Raw genomic sequence first — 16,678 nt, 5'->3', positions numbered from 1 at the left:
TATATATTTATATATATATATATAATATATATAAAGTATATATATATATATATATATATTTTTTTTTTTTTACAAGTTGCTAAAAAAATTTTTAAAAGACCTCAGATATCCACAGCAGAGCATTTTGTGGGCTCCCCCAGAGACCCCCATGACCGCCTGTTACCTGAGCTCCTCCACGTTTGCCACACTCCTGGCAAGGATCCCCTTCTCCCTTCGGAGCTTCTTGATCTCCAGTTTGAGGATGCGCATGTCCTCCACCCGCTGGTTGTACTGGGTCTCGCCTTTGTTCAGCACTGACTGTTGGATCTTAATCTTCTCATAGAGCAAGGCTAACTCATCGTTGCGCCGGACAAGTTGAGACCCCAGGATGTCTCTCTCACTGATGACCTAGAAAGACATGGCCACTTGGGATGAAAGGAACTCTCTTTTTTCACCAATGACAATAGCATCCACTTCATCCACAAGTATCTATTGAGTGTTCCCACATGCCCCACAGGCAGGACACTGGCAGCATCCCATAAGATACTTAACATGGCACTCCTCCAGTTGCTATAGCCATGGTCTGATAACCCAGTAATGTGTGGCCTGAAGCTGTGTCCTTCTGTTTGTTTTCCCTGCCCTACTTTTTTTTCATGTTTAAATGTTTATTTATTTTATGTGCATGGGTGTTTTCCTGCACGTATGCCACATATCATGTGTGTGCAGTACCCACAGAGGCCAGAAGAAAGGAGAGCATCAAATCCCCTGGGATTAGAGTTAGATAGCTGTGAGCCAACATGTGGGTTCTGAACATTGAACCCTGGTCCTCTGAAAAAATAACCAATGCTCTTAACTACTGAGCTATTGCTACAGCACAACAAACCCATTTTTTTATTAGTTATTTTGTTTATTTACACTTCAAATGTTGTCCCCCTTCCTGGTTTCCTCTCTGAACCACCCCCCATCCCACCCCACTCCCCCTGCATCCACAAGGGTGCTCCCCCACCAACCTGCCCACTCCCACCTCACTTCTCTAGCATACCCCTATGCTGGGGCATCAAGCCTTCATAGAACCAAGGGGCTCCCCTCCCATTGATGCCAGATAAGGCCATCCTCTGCTACATATGCATCTGGAGCCATGGGTCCCTCCATGTGTACTCTTTGGTTGGTGGTTAAGTCCCTGGGAGCTCTGGAAAATGTTTAAGTCTAAATGCTTTTCTTGTAGGCCAGTTCTTGAAGCAGGAAGATAACCAATTAAAGACCAGCCTGGGCTACATAGGAAGACCATTTTAATCAATCAATCAATCAATCAATCAATAAAATTCTAATGCCAAAATTATACAATTGAGTTTCTATCATTTAATTATTAACAACAATTATATATGAACAACTATATTCTATTAGATCTTAAGCTCTCTGAAAACAAGGGCCTGTGATTTTATTGGTCAATGAGTCCCCAGTGTTTAGACAAATACCTGATACCAGAAGTGCTCCTGACTGAGTGGAATGGGTGACTACTTTGCTGTCAGCCCAAGACTCTGCTGCTCATCTTCAAACATGGCTTGCAAAGGGCAAAGGATTCCTGGTTGCTGGGGGGTGGGGGCTGAGGGCGACAAGGAGCTCCTACCTGGTCCAACTCCTTCTTCTGCCTCACCCTCTCGCCGTCAGCCTCCGCAATGATGCGCAAGAGTTTCCTCTCTTCCACCTCCTGCTTTTCAATGAAGTGTTTGGTCTCCAGGGCTTGTTGTCTCAGCTTCTGTAGCTCGGCCTGACAGAGAGCAGACGATTCGGACACGTTGCATTGAGGAGTAGCCTAAGCGGGACCACTGGGCTGGATTTGGCTGCATGGCCTTGGTTCTGATGCTTTCGTCTCGTATCTCATTTAGCAGAATTCCAGCCCTATCACCACCCACACAAGCGTAGTGTGTGTGGGTGCGTGCATGTGTGTGTGTGTGCATGCATACGTGTGGAGGGGGGGCATTTTAAGAACCTGCAGATCAACAATACCAATTATAGTGACCCAGTTCACTGTGGACGTGGTGCCCTAAGGTGTCCTACCTCTTTTCTGTATAAGCGTAGAAGGAGTCTCACTGGAATCCTCCCTGCCCCCACCACAGTTAACTAGGAACAGTTCAGGAAGAGGTCAGGGGAAGTCTGTTCACGTATCAGCTTTTCTAGTAGTCCTACCAAAACCAGTACACTGGCCACAGGAGAAGGCCGTTGGGGGCGGGGGGGGATGAACTAAATTCATCAATAATAACAACAACAACAAAGCATCTCTCCCATAGAACATTTTGACAGGACAAAAGGAATGCTATGATGTAGAAAACATTCTAAGACATCTCCAACGCAGACATGAAGATATGATATATAAGAGGGATGCAAATAACATGCGCATTGTTGAGTCCAAGCAACAGTTTTCAGTATATCTTTTATTATTTTTATGTTTGGGGATGTTTATGGGTGTGTGTATGTGTGTGTATGTGTGTGTGTGTGTGTGTGTCTGTGTGTGTAGATGTACATTTGCATAGAAGCCAGAGGTCAATGTCATATGTTGGTCTCTCACTGGGTTCTAGGGCTCAGCAATTTGACTAGGCTACCTGGCCAGCAAGCCCCAAGAAGCCACCTGTTCCTAACTCCTCAGACTGGAACTATATGTGTGTACTACTATATGCCCAGTGCTATAGATAAATGCTAGTGATCAAACTAGCATGCTTGCACAAGAAACACTTCCCTGACAATTTTCCAAGCCTGCCCCTACATATACACACATGCACACATGCACACACACACACACACACACACACACACACACACACACACACACGTATCTTTTCTATCGTTCAGACAGTGAGTTGTTATTTCAGGAAGTCAAAGAAAATGCCATCACTGAACAGAGACCCCAGGGATGTTTTCTCAGAGAGCTTACACCTGAGTCAAGGTTAACTGGAGACTTAAGGTGAGGTTAACTAGAAGTACAGGAAAATGGGGAAAGCAAGCTGTTAAGTTAGAAAGGAAATGTTCTTCCTGCAAAGCCACTTCTATCTACTGCACAGCACGTAAATGACTTACAATACCCTAGGCATGATGCTGTGTGTCCCACACAGAGGCAGAGGGAAGCACATTTAGCCAGCCCCAGTGAGTCAATATGCAGTGATGCTTAGCTATCCAAGCGGGATGCTTCAGTGCAAAAGCCTGTGCTCTGTCTACTGCCTGCATCCAAGAGTTACAGATCAAAGGTGGAGGATGAGTAAGACAGTCTTCATTACCCACATAAGATGACTGACGTGAACAACGACGTGAACTTGCCATCTGCTGCTGTAGACCAGGGCGGGAGCACACAGGAGAAGGAGTTGATATGCCTGCTTGAAGCTAACGGGGAAGAATGAGTCAAGTCCTTGGCAGGTGACAGATGATACCCAGCTGGAGAGGTGTGTGTGTTGGAGGGAGGCATCCAACACTCAGGGTATATGAACTAGCTCGGGCAAACAGAAACATCTGGTGTGTTGTGTAGACACAACAGTGCCTGGCATGGCTGGATTAAAGGGATAGATTGGGTGTGGGAAGAGGAGAGGCTGACAAACAGCTGGGCAGGCCTGGAAAGGGGTCCTCTGATTGAATACACTATGGAGATTATACATCAAGGAACCAGTGGCCCCATGCTAAAAAAAAAAAAAAAATGTGTCTTAGGGAGGTCCCATGCCGGGCCAGGAAAGAGTACTAACCATTTAGCACAGAGGAATGGGGAGGGGTTTACCCACCATGACCACAATCACAGGGGCACAGATGGGGTGATATGAAACCTCCAGTGTGTGACAGACATAGGGGCTGAAACCACATGGCAGTGCAGAAGGCTTATAATTTTTCCCCTTGGGTAACTATTGGGCTCCCCACACCTGAGCTTGTCACAATAAGGGGAAGCTTAGAAAGCAACCCAACTGAGGTCAAGGCCTGATTCTAGCCTGTGATGGCCAGAATCCCATACTGCAGCTTACCCAAGCACTAAGAGATGCTGCACAGCTGCTATTGGATGCATGGTGCATATGAAGTGCAACCAGTGCCTAGAAAACCAGGGGTTTCTTTGATGACAGTTTGTGTGCTCATTCATGAAAAAAAAATATGTTTTGATTCAGAGATAAACAAAAAGAAATACTGGCCTTGTATTTACCTCTCAGGGGAGTGCACATTAGAAAAGAGAGTGAATAACCAGTTTTGTTTTTTATTTTTTGTTTTTTTGTTTTTTTCTGCTTCTATAATCATTGCGGGTGGTAGCAGCAAAGACAGCGATGAATTACCTGTTTGGCCGGTGCCTCCCTTCATAAAACTTTTATTTTCCCATATCTGCACACTCACTTCTCTGTTCCTAAGTGCCAAGAGCCGATCAGAATCCATCAGCAGAACAAAATGAAACCCTTGTTATATTAAAATGCAATCAGTGGTGTGTAAAAGTATCTGTCTGAAATGTAAAACCAGCCATGCGCCTGGCATTGCCGGGCGCCTTTTTCGTTATAGATCAAAATTCTGAGTGGTCTCCTTATGTCATAAATTTATGGGCTGTAAACAAGACGTGGCATTAGGTATTGGCAGCAAATGTTAACATCAACAAAATACCCAGGGTCTGATACATTTAGCAGTTATAAATCTGAACTACCTCTCAGGAAGGGTGACAACTGCTATGTACCCTAAATAGGATTAGAAGATTCTGCACCTGCCAAATGTGTTGCTGGTGATGGGAGATTATAATGAGATAACTGGACACACCCTTCAGTAGCTTCCCTTGGGATTATACAATGTAGCAACCAGTGCTTATGGACTGATGACCATCAAATATGACTCTGGGCATAAATAGTATCTCAAGAGCTAGACTCAGGGGTCTCACAGGCTCATGCACGAACCACCTGAAGTCTTCAGGCATGGGTGTAATGAGGCTTCTCTCTGCCCTTGTGGATGACAGCTCCTCATTCATGTCCTGGGAAGGAATCACTAAGTAGAAGGATGTGGTACCCTGAGGCCAGTCCCTAATGTGCTACTGAGCTCTGGAGGCAGAGAACTCGCTGCTGCATTATTCACGGAGAATCAAAGCGCTTGTCAGACAGATGCAGGGTGATTGGGAAGAGGCGAGACAGCGTCTGAGCCTTGTTAGGACATCGAGGCAGACATCCCAAATGAGGTGGCTCCCTCAGTGTGGAGGAAACAAGACTGGAACTCCATGAACAACAGAGGGATCCAAATTGAGCCTGAGCTGCAGAGATATCCTGGCATGTTGTCAGAGGTGTGCTGTGCTGACAGTGTCTATGATCCCGAGTCAGTAGGGACCGATGACAACAGAAAAGGGGAAGAAAGATGCAAGGAGCAAAATTGTTCAGATGAGAGGGGTGAGGGGATACAAATGGCCCCCTATGACAGCGGTCTGTCGGAGGCTTCAGAAAACAGTGGGTTGGCTTATCCTATAAAAATGCATCTTGTGACCCACTGGGCCCATCAGGCCCCTCCAAAGGGACTAAGTACCCACATAGTTTTGTAGAATAAAAACATAAATATCTTTTGGGGGCAGGGTTACTAGAAAATCTATTCTTTCCTCCAAGGTTTTAGTTCTCAAATCAAAGATACTTGCAACCCAGAAACCTGTGGAAATGTGATTCCAATTCTTCATCGTAACCAGACAACAGGCTGGGACTCTACCTGTGAGCTGCACATTGTTCTAAGGGAGGTCAAACAGGCTTAACGCTAGCCTGGATTCATCCATACACTCAGCAACAAGACGAGCTGCCCTCGGATAATCTCAGATAAGAAATCAAACAGGCATTCTTTCCCTGGTCCTCATCCTTACCTCAGTGGGAAAAGCTGGTAAATCCACCTCTACAACAGATCCAAAACTCTCACCTTCCTAAAACCAGTGGCCAGAAACTGTCCACTCCAAAGCAGAAGCCTTTAGATCACCCTGCCATGTCTACTGGTTACCGACACTGCTTGCCTGGAGATGCAGAAAAACACAACCTACTGCCCTGTTTCATTCTGATGTTTGGTTGGCACGATATTTGTAGATGCCCGATGATGGAGGGCACCTTTGAAAGATACCATCTAACAACAACCCCCAAGGAATTGAACACAACTGATCGTTTGTATGGGATGCCATTCATTCTGGAGTGAGAGTCTGTGGGAGGTACTTCGTTCCAGCTTGGACTCCACTCTGGGCTGATGGTTAATCTTCTGAATTGGGTACCACTTAGGAAGTAGAGATGAGAATCAATGCATCGTCCAAGAGAAAGAGCTGGTACACCAATTAGCAAGGCTTATTACACTAAAGCCTTGCTAATGTGGTCCAAGAGGCCCCTGATGCAGCTGGGTTTATAATGAGATTTTTCTCATTTGTTCGACAGTGACTAAACCCCATCCTGCTACTGACTCTGGGATATAACAGACTGCCCCCCCCCCACATTTAAACTACTTTTGAACAAGAGTGGATACAAAACTACAGGGTAGTTTCAAATTTTGTAAAGTTCTTTATCTCTCAATAAACTTTCGTGAAGAACTTTCCATTCTTTCTCGTGAGCTGGAATGACACAGTGAAAGTCCCAGATAAATCCTATCATTTACCACACCCTTTTCATCAAATCTTTCTCAGGCTACAGGTCCCATAAATTAATGTAATACAACTGTTCCATTCCCATGGAAACCTATCGTTAGGGTGCCAGGCCTCTTGTTAAATTGAGAGTGTGTGTTTCAAACTATGGCATCCTAGAGTCAAGGAAGCATGGCGCTAAACCTGGGTGGGGCTGGGTTCAGGTTCAATACCGTGTCTACCTTTGAAAGCTAGTTTGCAGAAACCATGGTTCTCTCTCTTCTCTCTCTCTCTCTCTCTCTCTCTCTCTCTCTCTCTCTCTCTCTCTCTCTCTCTCTCTGACTTACTGTAAAGGGGCAGGTGGATCTTAAGCCACCATTAAGTATTATGTTACATATATTTATATATTTGTATCAAAATTCCATCACTCTCTTAGATACTCCTCATTTTAGTTCTTTGGTCAGGTGAAGTAGAAGGGAAACCTCTCTTATATTGTGTTAGTTTTCTAAACTAGTGGGTTTAAAGGCCTTACTGAGTAGGGTGTGGAGGCACCTGCCTGTAATCCCAAACTAAAGACGTACAGTCATGAGACTCATGAGGTTGAGGCTAGCCTGGGCTACTTAGCAAGACCCCGTCTCCCAAAATCAAAATCTAGAAATATAACTCAGTAGTAGAGTGTTTGCCTTGGATGTACAGGGGCCCAGATTCATCCTTAGAATCATAAAAACAAAGCAAATAAATAAACAACGATATCTTAGTGATATCTGTGGAGGCAGGTGTTCCCTGAGGGAGAGGCTGCAGATGTCTGAGACCCCCAGATGCAAAGTCAGCTGTGAACCTGGGCCAGAGCAAAGCAAGTGAGGAGGAAGTGCTAGTGGGTACCAATCCTGCAGACAGAAGGACACCTGCACACCAAGGAGCAACGACTGAGGACAGACAGACAAATATCCAGAGTGGGACCTGGGAGTGTCGGACACGGATTCTGAATGCAGATGGGCGGTGGCTGGTCTATAAGGTCAAGGACTTCCTGGGCACTACTAACCTGCTAGCTTCTCTCTCCCGCTATGGCATGGTAATCATAAATGAGCTAGGAGCTACACATCTCTACCGCTCTCCTCCCCAAGTGGACTAGGACCACCTCCCATAAGGAGACTCCTCTCAAGATGACAAAGGCGATCCTTCCAGCACCTGATGCTGGAGGCTTCTGGATCTCAGCGATTGAGGCTTTGGGTCCCTTCCTTGGTCCCTCTCCCTGCCTCCCGCTGCCTTCAGTGAGCGGAAGCCGCCCGATCCCGAAGCTGCCAGCCATAGCCGCTGCTCTGAGTAAGCCCTGTACCTTCAATGTTTCTTTCTCCTTCTCGATGCGCTGCTGTTCCAGATGCAGCTTCACGAGCGCGGCTTCCTTGGCAGAGATTTCTTCCTTCAGCTGGTCCACCTGATGCGTCATGATCTTTAACTTCCTCTTCATTTCTGTGATTTCATCCTAACAAAAGAAGGCAGGGGGGAGGGTGGAAAGTCAGGTGAGCAGACACCACCCTCCACATGGGCATTCAGTGTTTATTTAAGAGCTTTCTCAGAATAAAATTTTGACCAAATCTGATTCCTTTGTCTCTTACGCCCAGCAACATCAAAGTACCTTATAGACATGGCACAGAATCGGCTCATGGAACACACACAGCATATAAACAGTGCCATATGCAGCACACATGTGCAAACACAAACATATATATATGCACACATGTGCAAACACAAGCACACATATACATATACATGCACATGCATGCTCATGCAAGTGCACATGTACACACATGTGCACATGAACACACATGCTCACACAGCACACATGTACACACATGTGCATACCCATACACTCACATTTGCACACTCCCATCCTTTGACTAAAAAAAATTAGTCAAGTCATTACGAAGAGATCCCAGAGCCAAGTTCTGGAGTTAAACCAGGAGAGTGTACAACTGCAGTCAGAGCCTTGGCAGCTACCACCAAGCATTTTAGAGCCTTCCCACAGTGCAATGGCAATCCAACATGACAATTTAAAGGAGGCTGAGCTCTCCGTGTCCTATTGAGTGACGTCACTCCCATTTCCAGCAACATGTCAGTGTGTATAAACTTATGCCTTTTCAGCTGGATTCAACAGGATTTCTTGGTCTTGTCTAGTGCTGCCACAAGAACATCAGAAAGTGCTTTAAACTCAGTATGGCGACAAATCAAGATATAAAGACATGAGCAGACAGTTTACCTGAGCCTCTACCAGGTTTTTGCTGTACAGGTTCCTGTCTGATCTCACAGCTTCATACAGGTTTTGCTGCTGTTTTAACTTCGTCTCTGATTCGGCGATTTTCTTCCTGTAGTCAAAAATCTGTATTTCTCGGACTTTAATGTCTTCCATGTTTGCAAGGACCTGGGAGAGAAGAAGCAGTTGAACCCAGTTATACAGCCCATCTGGACTTAAGGGCTTGGGAGCAATGAGGGTTTTTATCTAAGAGTGGCTGCTAGAGATGCCAGCACTCAGTAAACCGGAGAGTTCACTTTGTCACAACGCAAAAATGAAGGCAGGCCAGTTAGGGCCACGTGTGTTACACACATGACACTAGCACTCAGTTATAAAACCTTAACACGGATATTTTCGAAGATGGTAAATAGGGGAGTAGTTCCATTCTGGAAATATCTATTGATCATCACACACAAAAATAGAGTAGGGGTCGTGAATTTAACAGATCCTAACATGTAGAGCACTAGGAAAGATAAGAGAGATCTTAGTTGCTTCAAGATTGCCCACTCAAGCCGGGAGTGGTGGCACACGCCTTTAATCCCAGCACTCGGGAGGCAGAGGCAGGCGGATTTCTGAGTTCGAGGCCAGCCTGGTCTACAAAGTGAGTTCCAGGACAGCCAGGGCTATACAGAGAAACCCTGTCTCGAAAAGAAAAAAAAAAAGACTGCCCACTCAAATTCACTAGGAGGTTTTTCTTTGTAAAGCGACCTTTGTTTGATAGCCATGTGACTCTGTCTTGCTAATGTCAAGCCCTTCCCATTAAGGAAGCTAGGTAGACATCATAAAAATGCAATCAGCTACGCTCACAACACTTCCAGAAAGGGCAAGAGGCCACATCACCACGCCCCCTTCACAAGGATGAGAATCAAGGGCCTGAGACCCCGGCCAGATCCAATCTCTCTCCCCACGACTGGTTCCTGAAGAAGAAATTCCCTAATCATGACTCCGGTCCACTGGCCCCAGAAACTGACTCTTTCTAAAGGAAAAGTTCTTTTTTTCTTAATGCCTTTAAAAACTTTTAGCGGCAGGAAGACAATCGGTTAAACTACGATGTGAATGAACATCAACAGTGCGTGAGTAGACAAAGGTTTGACTGCATCACAGCATCCTCGTGACCTTCTCTCCACAGCCACAGCTTACAATGAAAGGGTGACGTGGCAGGAGATGAGAGGGTGTGGATGGGTTCCAAGAACATGAACCCAGAAGGGTCCTCTGTGGAAACAGTGTTTTTATTAGGGACCTAGAGGTGGAACAGGACCACACACACCTTTGCCAGGCTCATGTTCCTGAGATCCAGGCATGTGCTATTTGTGACCAACATATCACCAAGTTTTTGCATGATGGATACTTCCTATAGAGGCTTCCTTCCCCTCTTAACCCCCAGTGTGGGATTAGGATCTCAGAAAACACACTCCCGTAAGCACCTTTGTAGTGTTTCCTCGGAGGGCCTAACAGTGGCTGTTGCTTACAGCATGTAGGCGCCTGTTGAGAGCTTCCTGCAGGTAGTCAAGGTGAGGTGAGCTCTACTGAGTGCCTTTCTGCAGTGTTTTTCCAGGATCAGTTCATTTCTTAACAACAAAGTGCTCCTCTGAAAATAATGAATTTCCTTATAACAGTCCCAATACCATCATTTATGTTCCTCATAAACGTGAAGCACACACTTTATTTATTTATTTATTTATTTATTTATTTATTTATTTAGGCTGTCGCACTCATCATCCCACATCAGCCACTTGTCCCCACAAAACATGAGGAGGTTAGCAACCTGGTGTGTGTCTTTCACGTTTTTTCCTTGAATTTTGCACTCGGGTTTACTCGGGTCTACAAGCAGGAGAAAATAGCTGTGATAATAACTCACAGCTATCCGTTATTTTCTATGTCCCTGGCACTTAACCCATTTCAATTCATTTAATCTTCACTGATGTCCTATAATCAGAAGGAAAAAAAATGAGATCAAAGAAGTAATATTCCCGAATGGATCCAACCAGTGAGGCTGTAACATGGGGATACCCCGCCATTTTGAATTATTTACTTTGGGGGGTATTTTCATCCTTTAGGCTAATGACATCTTTTTGAACAGCGCCCCATGCCCTTTGCTTCTTGGCACATGGTGGTTGCTTGTGAAAACTGTGTTAACTGGCTCTAGTCATTCTCTTGAGTATCCTGAACGGTGTGTGCCTGCATCATCACTTCACCAACTACATGACTATGAGCCATCATTTAGTCGAAGTTTTTGCTGCCAGGAGCCAGGCCGCAATGACCATTCTGTACTAGAGATCTCATAGGCTGGCACTCTCTCTTCTGGGGAATGGATTCCCAGGAGCGGCATAGCTGGCCCAAAAGACATATATATTTTTTTAACTTTAATACATATTGCTAGATTGCTTTCCAAAATGGTTGAAACGCTTTACTCTCCCACATGGCCAGCACCACGTTCTTTCATAGAAACTCACCTTGGCAGTTCTAAAGAAACCCTCTTTGGTCAGACCAGATGACTCTTTCAAGGTGCTATTGAGTTTAGTCTGTGAAATTTTCATTTAGGACCCTACCCGTGGATTTTAAGTGGTATATAGCCTGCAGCGTTTCCACTCAATTTCAACATCAAAGTTTCTGCTCGTTTCAGAAAGCAAATGAAAAATGCCCTACTGTCCATTTCCAGTCACCCACCAATTCATTCATTCATTCACTCATTCATTCATTAACTCACCTATTCATTCACTCATTCATTCACTGACCTTGAATTTTGCATTCGGGTTTGCTCGGGTCTACAAAGAAACAAAAGTAGCCTCTATAATAACTCACAGATATCCGTTATTTTCTATGTCCCTGGCACTTTACCTGTTTCAATTCATTTAATCTTCACTGATGTCCTATAATCGGGAAAAAATGAGGTCAAAGAAGTCCCGAATGGATCTTGACCTGTGTAGATCTGTCTGTGAGATCTGTCTGTGAGACCTGGGATTTGGTGACTCAAGAATAGGGCAGACTATAGTCCAATGCTACAGACAATTTCCCTTCAGTGTCAGTGTGCTTTTTATGTAACAAAAATAGCTATGGTCCAAGAAAGGTTGTTTGAGTTCAGAAAAACATACACATGATCAGAAAAAAAAAACAGTAAATAAAAGCCCATAAAGCACATGATAAATATTAACAGAGCAGCCCTTTCCCAGAATTTTCTCAAGACAGACCAATGGAAGCGCAACTGCCTGGCACATGCTATAGATTATATCTGGGAAAGCATGAAAGCAAGGCAGAAGGACATAGCTCCATTCAGGGCACACTGAGGATAGCACACAGTGCATCCTTCCGCCAGACTGGGTTCTACAGCAATATTCCAACCTCCAACAAGAGGCAACATGCCTTTTTCCTGGCATCTCTCTCACAGTTCCCCAAGGCGTTGCTCACCGTGCATCAGAACTTTGACCGTGTTCTCACACTCCTCTCCTCTCTTTCACTCATGCACCTATTTATTAGTTCCCTCACCTCTTCATTCATTCACACATTTATTCGTTAATTCACTAACATGTTCAGCAATTCATTAACATTAATCAGTTAGCATCTTCATTAATTATTAACATGCTCACTGACTCGTTAGCATATTCATTAATTCACTCACATATTCACTCATTCCCTTGCCTGTTCGCTCATTCACTCAATGAGCATACACTGAGGACATGACTAAAGCAGGCTCTATAAAAGCATGATCATTACAAAGAGGAACAAGAGGTCACTAGCGGTAACCCTGAAGCTTACCGCTAGTGAGTGACCTCACTGTAGAATGAATCAATCAATCAAGAAATGGTTAAAATCCGTGACTGGGACACACACTAGAAAGCCTCTGGATAATCTCTGAGGATAGAACTATGCACCTTATCCAAGCAGGTAATATTAGTGGTTTATATAATTCATGAGAGCTGACTTTTTGTTCTTAGTGTTCCATTCCACCCAAAGACTCGCCTTATATGCAATCATTGTGGAAGCAATGCTATTACATCAGTAAAGCAATGGCTGCCACCGTCACCCTAAAATTACACAAGTGCATGGGTAGCAGTTTCTCCTAGATCTATACACTAATCATAGCTTCTATCGTTATAATTATATCACGTAAGAATTTGCTGCATGTAATTAAGAGTTATGCTAAGCATTTGATAAAACCCTGCCATTGTTTATTACTGTTGCTTACTGCTATCATTCAGTTAGTGCAGGCAGAAATGCCCAGAATAAAAATATATGCAGGCTCAAGGGGAGTGGCTTGGGTGGCTTGTTGGGACTTCAAGGAGCAAGGTGTAAAAACTGAAGGCAAGGATGTCTGAGGAAAGGTGTGTGGATAGTCCACAGCGAGAAGAAATTCTGCTCCTTCATCCAGCACTGCTACAATCTGCTACAGTCCGCATTGCTGGATTGATCCATAAACAGAAGGCATCTTTATGAGATATCAACCTGATAGTTAGACTATATGTTAGGAATAAAGTCTATATGATGTACTCATCAGTGGATCTGTTAACTGATTGTGAGAAAGAAAGAAAGAAAGAAAGAAAGAAAGAAAGAAAGAAAGAAAGAAAAAAGGAAGGAAGGAAGGAAGGAAGGAAGGAAGGAAGGAAGACAGGAGGAAGGAAGGAAGACAGGAGGAAGGAAGGAAGACAGGAGGAAGGAAGGAAGACAGGAGGAAGGAAGGAGGAGCAGAAAGAGAAAGGAGAGAGGGAGAGAGAGATAGAAACAGAGAGAGACAGGCAGGCAGACAGACAGACAAACTTATCCTAAAATTTAGCCTCTTTACCAATAAGACATCATTCTCACTGGGTCAGTGAAACGAAAAGATTGGAACTGCTCTGAACCGTGTCATCAGCATTCAGAATATCTAGCAGCCCATCAGAGAACAGAAAAAAAAAAAAGCTGCTTGTTCAATCACTTTGAGAGATGTTATAACAAGGATGATCCTTGCACAGACAGAATAATGCTCCAGAGAAAGGATGCTGGCAAGGACATTTCTTTTTCTGAGCATCCAAGTGGCACTGCCATCGTTCTGCACACAACAGTGCACAGAATCGCAAGTTCACATCTGGATTCCTGAAGCCAAGAGTCATGGGAATCCGTCACCATAGCGAGGGGATGAAAGGGACAATGAAGAGGCGGGAAGTACTGGAGCTGAGGGAGCAGACGGTTTGCAAATCAATTTATCTCTGAGCATTGAGACTCACAATTCATTCCGGTGCAGAGCATTCAAACCAACGTCCCGCAGAAGATCATAACCCCCAAGTTCATTAAATGTGCTAGAATGCTATACATCTGCCCAGCTTCTCATCATGCAGCTGGTCCCTGTTAAAAGTGAGGTATCAGCGAAGCCAGGGGGTAGCTGTGAGGCTGTTAGGTTAGCTAATTGATTATACTTTCAGATGCCCCAGACCGACTCCCGAGATCAATCACATTCAAGTCTACTACGTTTTATTGCAGTCAAGGAATCCGAGGGGCATTTGCAAGCCCCTTCAGAGGAGTGCGGAAAACACTTAGGGTACAGAATAGTGGGGTAGAGTTTGTGTCTGTAAACCCCCTCTTGCTATTTCTCTTTCTGTTTAAAACAACCTCCCAGCAGGAATAAGAGTGAAATAAGAATCGATAGAAGAATCTGGAAGACAGCACCACAGACAACGTATCTATCGCACAGACTGAGGGCAGATGAGAGCGTAGGTCATGGACTTTGGAAGTCTCTGCCTACGTATGATGAGACATCGGTGCAGTCAGCCTCTCAGATACCGCTCTCTGTCTCGGTGTCTACATTCTCCCACTGACACCACCACCTTCGCTTCCCTAATGGACCTGGGAAATGCTCCTTTTGAAAACCCATGTGCCCGGACACGGGCGAATGTGTTCTCATTTTTCTTCCTTTCCTCAACGTCTGCCTGCCCCCCAGTCCCTACCCTCCAAGTGTAATGGCAGCCACGGGGTTAATACAACAGATATCACTTGGGGCTTATACTTCAGAGATCAATGAAGATCTTAAGGCTAAACCTGGTTCCTCCCTCTTCGGAGCCACAGACTTCCTCCCCTGGCAACTCCCTCCTGGTTGTTCTTCTAGAAGAACCTAGCATCTGCTTGCAGTTGCTGTTGCCTCCTGCCTCTTCTCAGTCTCTCTAGCTCCTCCCATTGCTGTCTGCAGCCCAAGCCCCTTCCATCCCCTATGCCTTTTCAAATGTCCCCATAGTCTGACTAATACAGCTGTACCTTTCATACCAATGCGAGTATCGGGCACTTCACCAAACACAGACTATTTTTCCACTAGCAGAACCCTGGCATCGGATGTACCCCGGTTGTGCTCTTTGACGGAAGCCCACACTAGGATCTCCACCCTCACCTTGAAGGTTTGGGGCCTTCATACGCACGCTGACGTACACCCTAGCTTTCCTGGGCCTCCAGCCTACAAATGGCAGATTCGAGGAATGCCCAGCCTCCAGAACCACACTAGACATTCCTCCTACTCAGCCTGCCCCTCCTCCACATCCCTGACTGAGGCTCAAAGTGACGATGTTAGGTCCCTGGGTGACACCGACCCTGGCCATGGAAGAGAAACAGGGAGAGATGCTGGACCACTTTCCAACTTCTTTCAGGCCACGCACCTGATGAAGCAAGTTTAAGAACCCACGAGTGGCAGCCTAAGTCTTTTCCAGTTCACCTTTGTCGGCCTTAAAATCCTTGTCCTTCCTAGTCTCTGGCCTGTACCTTCTGGACATTTAATAACGAGAATAGCACCACTTAAATAGCACCTTGACGAGAAGCTCTGGCTTATTTGTCAAACAGACGTGTTTACTTCGTTATCGATAATACAAGACTCTTCTCATTGTGTGGCTACGAGTTTTTCAAATACTCAGAAAGTATTGTTTCATTGAATCCTCACAATCACCAAATAAATGTCTCCGGCCCTCTTGTATGCACACAGGTAAAATTGAAATTAAAGCTCTTTGAAGAACTCTGCCTTCTTCTCACGGTCGTGTGATGGACACGCTTCCCGTTTTTGATATTTACATACAATCATCGCAACAGCTCCTTAGTATTTTATCAGATATGCACAGCACAATTTGTTTAGCCTCTCAGGGTGCTGGTTTGTATTTTTCTTTATTCTAGATTGCACCGCGGAGAACACTGTTTTATGAAACTCTTTTCACTCCTTCTTTTTCCTTAGACTTGGTTTGTATAACAGAAATTCCCAAGTCTAGATGATACTCTTGGAGCATGTGTGTGATCGCTGTAGTGAACTTAATGTGGCATTTTCTCCAACCCTGGGTGTTAGCTCCTAATGCCTTACAAACAGAACGCGTGGAAGGGAGCCTTGTGTTGGTGTCAGGGAGGGTGTATAATATCATGTGTCCGTGTGTGTCGGGAGACAAACAAGACACACAACGATTGTAGTTGGTAAGCAATAGTTTAAGAATTTATACTGAAATTGCTTGGGTGAGATCTTGTGTAACTCCATCTACTTCAAACACCAGAAACTGTGAAAAACAGCTGACAGCAAATCTCAGTACCAACAATCCTCTTTTTCAGGGGAGCCAAGAAAAACATACTACCTTATATGGAAACTGTAATAGCTTTTCTTTTTAAGAGGGAGAAAGAGAGAGGGAGAGAGGGAGAGAGGGAGAGAGGGAGAGAGGGAGAGAGAGAGAGAGAGAGAGAGAGAGAGAGAGAGAGAGAGAGAGAGAGAACCTCACCATGTACCCATTTAAACTTACTTTGTGCTCTCTATGTGCCCAGGTGTTGGAAGAATAGTAGGATCCTGTCTCAAACAAAATTTTAAAAATACTTTTGAAACCATGGAGGCAGGCGGATTTCTGAGTTCGAGGCCAGCCTGGTCTACA

At 44.9% G+C, this 16,678-nt stretch overlaps 1 protein-coding gene across 1 annotated transcript in view; it reads right to left on the bottom strand.

Moving 5' to 3' along the window:
* The window catches only part of Cfap58 (cilia and flagella associated protein 58), a 97,882-nt gene that overhangs the window by 51,630 nt on the left and 29,574 nt on the right, over positions 1-16,678 (bottom strand). Inside the window, exons 10-13 of the mRNA XM_021151799.1 lie at positions 8,799-8,960; positions 7,878-8,024; positions 1,607-1,747; positions 164-387 (exon numbers count right to left, since the gene is read on the bottom strand). Of these exons, the coding sequence (XP_021007458.1) occupies positions 164-387; positions 1,607-1,747; positions 7,878-8,024; positions 8,799-8,960 (674 nt within the window). The remainder of the gene's footprint in view (positions 1-163; positions 388-1,606; positions 1,748-7,877; positions 8,025-8,798; positions 8,961-16,678) is intronic.

This window comes from Mus caroli, chromosome 19 (assembly GCF_900094665.2).
Source record: "Mus caroli chromosome 19, CAROLI_EIJ_v1.1, whole genome shotgun sequence".
Taxonomy (NCBI): domain Eukaryota; kingdom Metazoa; phylum Chordata; class Mammalia; order Rodentia; family Muridae; genus Mus; species Mus caroli.
The sequence above is the reverse complement of the archived record's forward strand: the minus strand, read 5'-3'. Positions and strand labels throughout refer to the sequence as shown.